Source organism: Oncorhynchus nerka, linkage group LG18, assembly GCF_034236695.1.
Source record: "Oncorhynchus nerka isolate Pitt River linkage group LG18, Oner_Uvic_2.0, whole genome shotgun sequence".
Classification (NCBI taxonomy): Eukaryota; Metazoa; Chordata; class Actinopteri; order Salmoniformes; family Salmonidae; genus Oncorhynchus; species Oncorhynchus nerka.
In genome coordinates, this window is record NC_088413.1 from 81,994,596 (window position 1) to 81,999,595 (window position 5,000).

At 40.6% G+C, this 5,000-nt stretch overlaps 1 protein-coding gene across 7 annotated transcripts in view; it reads left to right on the forward strand.

Annotated features, from left to right (window-relative positions):
* The window catches only part of smoc1 (SPARC related modular calcium binding 1), a 573,206-nt gene that overhangs the window by 156,996 nt on the left and 411,210 nt on the right, over positions 1-5,000 (forward strand). For 6 of the 7 annotated variants that reach the window (XM_065004416.1, XM_065004420.1, XM_065004418.1 and 3 more), the window contains one exon: positions 635-668. In XM_065004416.1, the coding sequence (XP_064860488.1) occupies positions 635-668 (34 nt within the window). Of the gene's footprint in view, positions 1-634; positions 689-5,000 lie in introns of all 7 variants that reach the window. The other variant, XM_065004417.1, reaches the window with a different exon arrangement.

Genomic DNA, 5,000 nt, shown 5'->3' on the forward strand with positions numbered 1-5,000 from the left:
GGAACTTAATGTCTCTGAACTATGTTGCTAACTGTCCAGAAATGTTGCAGTGCACCAGTAATTGGTTATTAGCCAGTAATTAGCTAGCTAGCAGCTAGGCGAGGACAGACTACACCTCCAGTCCAGACCATGTCCCCATCTGGCCGTACAGCACAATGGACAACCAGACAGGATGTCCCCGTCTGGCCGTACAGCACAATGGACAACCAGACAGGATGTCCCCGTCTGGCCGTACAGCACAATGGACAACCAGACAGGATGTCCCCGTCTGGCCGTACAGCACAATGGACAACCAGACAGGATGTGTGGATCAGCATCTCAGATCATTGGGATCTGTTGTATTAAAATCAGTGAAAATGACATGGTTATAATGTATTATAAGACTTGTATAGAGCATGTATAACCCCCTTTGTAATCTCTTATTACCATGTCATAATGATGCTGACTGAATATCAGCCATTTTGTGACATAGACATCCCAGTCTGACCTGTAATGTGTCTCCTCTCCTCTCCTCTCCTCTCCCCTCCTCTCCCCTCCTCTTCTCCCCTCCCCTCTCCTCTCCCCCCTCCCCTCCTCTCCTCTCCTCTCCTCTCCCCTCCTCTTCTCCCCTCCCCTCTTCCCTTTCCTTCTACAGGTAGTTCTGTGAGCAGCATCAACCAAGGGACAAGGCAAGGGATTAATTTGTTCAGTAAGACCCACTAATATGCTTTCACTAACCTTAGCACCACCTTAAACCGCTGTGGACCGTTTCAATATAATCCATTAACCATCCTTGTATGTAAACCAAATGTATACCCTGTTGCAGTACTTAACGCAAGATGCCCACCCTGTGTCGTTTGCATCGAGTTACAACTTGTGTGGCTGCACATTTCTTTGCTACTCAGCAATGCAGGATGGGTATTTTGCCTTAGCTAATTGTAGTTCTTGGGTTGGGGTATAACTTAAGCTTTAGACTGGCTTCTGATATTGGTCTGCAGGCTTCTTATTCAGATGCACACAGCTTTATGTTCTAGATACACTTGGAGGTCTTTGCTTTTACAGTGAATCGGGGATTTCTTGGAAGTCGGGAAAGTCCGTCAGGGAAACTTCTGTTTGTTGTTGTTGCGTTATTTGAGCTTTAAAAAAAAAATGTATTTGTGGGAATTTTATAAGGGGAAAAAATGTTCGGCTCTATGCCCAGAAATGCCCTTGTTCGGAACAAACTCTTAAAAAAACAAAAGTGTTTAAAATGAAAGAAACAATAATGGATATGAACTGGAAAATGATTTTATATAAAAGGATATATCTTCCAAAAGTTATTTTTAAAGAATATTTCTCTCAAAACTTTGATTCCTAAAAGATATTTCTGGACATTTTGTGAACAGTCAGATTGGTCTAAAATCTTAAATGAATCAGGAATGTTTAGGGTCACCTATACCATAAGGACCCCTTATTCATGTCCTCATTACATCTAGTGCAATAAGACCCCTCATGGTCTGGAATGTTCTCTACTGTTAAACAAACGATATTGGAATCACCGTGGTCACAACCATAAACTGTCAGCTCCATCTCCCTGATAGATTAAGATGTGAATTTTGGTTAAAATATGTTTCTTTTAATTAGGTTTTAGAGTTATACATCAACTGAGGAAAAACTAAATGTCTACTGTGTATACCACTTGAAGGGAGACTAAATGTCTACTGTTTATGCCACTTGAAGGGAGACTAAATGTCTACTGTTTATGCCACTTGAAGGGAGACTAAATGGTTTATGACTGAAAGACTAAATGTCTACTGTTTATGCCACTTGAAGGGAGACTAAATGTCTACTGTTTATGCCACTTGAAGGGAGACTAAATGTCTACTGTTTATGCCACTTGAAGGGAGACTAAATGTCTACTGTTTATGCCACTTGAAGGGAGACTAAATGTCTACTGTTTATGCCACTTGAAGGGAGACTAAATGTCTACTGTTTATGCCACTTGAAGGGAGACTAAATGTCTACTGTTTATGCCACTTGAAGGGAGACTAAATGTCTACTGTTTATGCCACTTGAAGGAGACTAAATGTCTACTGTTTATGCCACTTGAAGGGAGACTAAATGTCTACTGTTTATGCCACTTGAAGGAGACTAAATGTCTACTGTTTATGCCACTTGAAGGAGACTAAATGTCTACTGTTTATGCCACTTGAAGGGAGACTAAATGTCTACTGTTTATGCCACTTGAAGGGAGACTAAATGTCTACTGTTTATGCCACTTGAAGGGAGACTAAATGTCTACTGTTTATGCCACTTGAAGGGAGACTAAATGTCTACTGTTTATGCCACTTGAAGGGAGACTAAATGTCTACTGTTTATGCCACTTGAAGGGAGACTAAATGTCTACTGTTTGCCCCTTGAAGGGAGAAGAAAAATTAAATATTTGTCAACTCGGTAAAAAGTAAACTCGGTCAGAGTGCTGAAAGATCTGATGGTTATGGTTTTTATTGGGGATTTTCAAGTGAATAATTTTCTATATTTTATAAATATTTTCTATTGAACTTTCATTTGTGTAGGCAAAAATATGTCTGTTTTAATTATTTGTTGGCAACTCCATCACTGACTTATGATCATTTTTTGGGGTCAATATTAAAATATATATATATATATATATTATATATATTCACTGTCCTGCAACATATGCTTAAACTGTTGTCATATTTGGTAAATCTAAGGCAGGGATTGGCCATTTTGATGGGGGTGGGGGCCACTAGAAATCTAGGAATCTAGAAATCTGAGCTCATCATGAGGGGCCACAGTTGCCACGGGGTGGAAAGAAGATTTTGCAACATAGAACTAATTTCATGCAATTCTACATATTTTTGCCATACGGTGGAGAGAAATGTTTTATTATTTAATATGATATCTGAGTAAGACTGACTAACAAAATCAATCGGGGGGGGGCAGCTGGTAATTTGACCCTGATTACTACATTTAGATAGCAGGCCGCTAGATTAATTTACCAATCTAAAACATTTGAGCTAACGTGGGCTAATTGAGTGACTGTCAATGACTGACTGACAAGAGAAGAAATAAACTGCAGATGCACAGCGACATTTAGAGAATACAGCTTGGGTATTCTACTATTCTAACTAAGTTGAAACCCTGACTGAGTTTAATGTTTATAAATGTTATTTTAGGTTCTGAATTGAGAAGAAAATTCTAAAAATCTTTTTCCAAAACATTATAAAAATGCCTTCTTAATATGGAGTTGCACCATAGTGTTTATTTGTAGAATATTCAATTATTTTCTAAACACTTCACCCCATAATGACAAAGGAAAATCTGTTTTTTTAATACATTTTCAGACCCTTTACTCAGTACTTTGTTGAAGCACCTTTGGCAGCGATTACAGCCTCAGGTCTTCTTGGGAATGACGCTACAAGCTTGGCACACCTGTATTTGGGGAGTTTCTCCCATTCTTCTCTGCAGAGATCCTCTCAAGCTCTGTCAGGTTGGGTGGGGAGCGTCGCTGCACAGCTATTTTCAGGTCTCTCCAGAGGTGTTAGATTGGGTTCAAGTCCGGCCTCTGGCTGGGCCACTCAGGTACATTCAGAGACTTGTGCCGAAGCCACTCCTCCTCTTGGCTGTGTGCTTAAGATCATTGTCCTGTTGGAAGGTGAACCTTTGCCCCTAGTCTGAGGTCCTGAGCACTCTGGAGCAGGTTTTCATCAAGGATCTCTCTGTACTTTTCTCTGTTCATCTTTCCCTCAATCCTGACTAGTCTCCCAGTCCATGCTGCTAAAAAATATCCCACAGCATGATACTGCCACCACCATGCTTCACCGTAGCAATGGTACCAGGTTTCCTCCAGACGTAACCCTTGGCATTCAGGCCAATTCAGAATCTTGTTTCTCATGGTCTGAGAGTCTAGGTGCCTTTTGGCAAACTCCAAGCGGGCTGTTTGTGCCTTTTACTGAGGAGTGGCTTCCGTCTGGCCACTCTACCATAAAGGCCTGATTGGTGGAGTGCTGTAGAGATGGTTATCCTTCTGGAAGTTTCTCCCACAGAGGAACTCTGGAGCTCTGTCAGAGTGACCATCGGGTTCTTTATCACCTCCCTAACATCTCCCCCAATTGCTCAGTTTGAACAGGTGACCAGCTCTAGGAAGAGTTTTGGTGGTTCCAAACTGTCAACTGTGTCACCTTTAAAGGTGTGCACCTTTCCAAATCATGTCCAATCAATTGAATTTACCACAGGTGGACTCCAATCAAAAATCTCAAGGATGATCAATGGAAACAGGATGCACTTGAGCTAAATTTCGAGTCTCATAGCAAAGGGTCTATAGGTATTAAGGTATTTCTATTTTTATTATTTATACATTTGCAAACATAAAAAAAAACTGTTTTCACTTTGTCATTATGAGGTATTGTGTGTATGGGCTTCGATTAGCATGTCCACACACGACAGTGGTTATTGTAGGCAGGCAAACATACCAAAATGATCAGGTATCAAGATACAATATTGTAGTCAGGCAACAATATGAGATGTGAATGGGCAACATTCATTCTGAAGTCAGAATATATTTTCTCTCGCTTCAGCTCAAATTTTTTACCTTTATTTAACCTAGGCAAGGCCGTTAAGAACAAATTCTTATTTACAATGACGGCCTAGGAACAGTGGATGAACTGCCTTGTTCAGAGGGTCAGAATGACCGATTTTTACATTGTCAGCTCGGGGATTCGATCCAGCAACCTTTCGTTCTAACCACAAGGCTACCTGCTGCCCCAAATAATGTCTGACAATGTTTTTCAAGAAACGTTGTCGTTGGTTTTTTTTACGTGGTTGAAATGTTGAAATGCAAATTCCAAATATGTAAATGATGTATGGATCTAAAAAAGTGCCTACTTTGATTTGGACAATTGTCAGAGTGTAGAGTGCTGAGAAAAATCAGAGCACGGTAGTCTACTTTGAAACATTCAGAGCACGGTAGAGTGCGTATTGAGAAACACCCCGTCAGAGTCCGTCTGTGTATTGAGTCA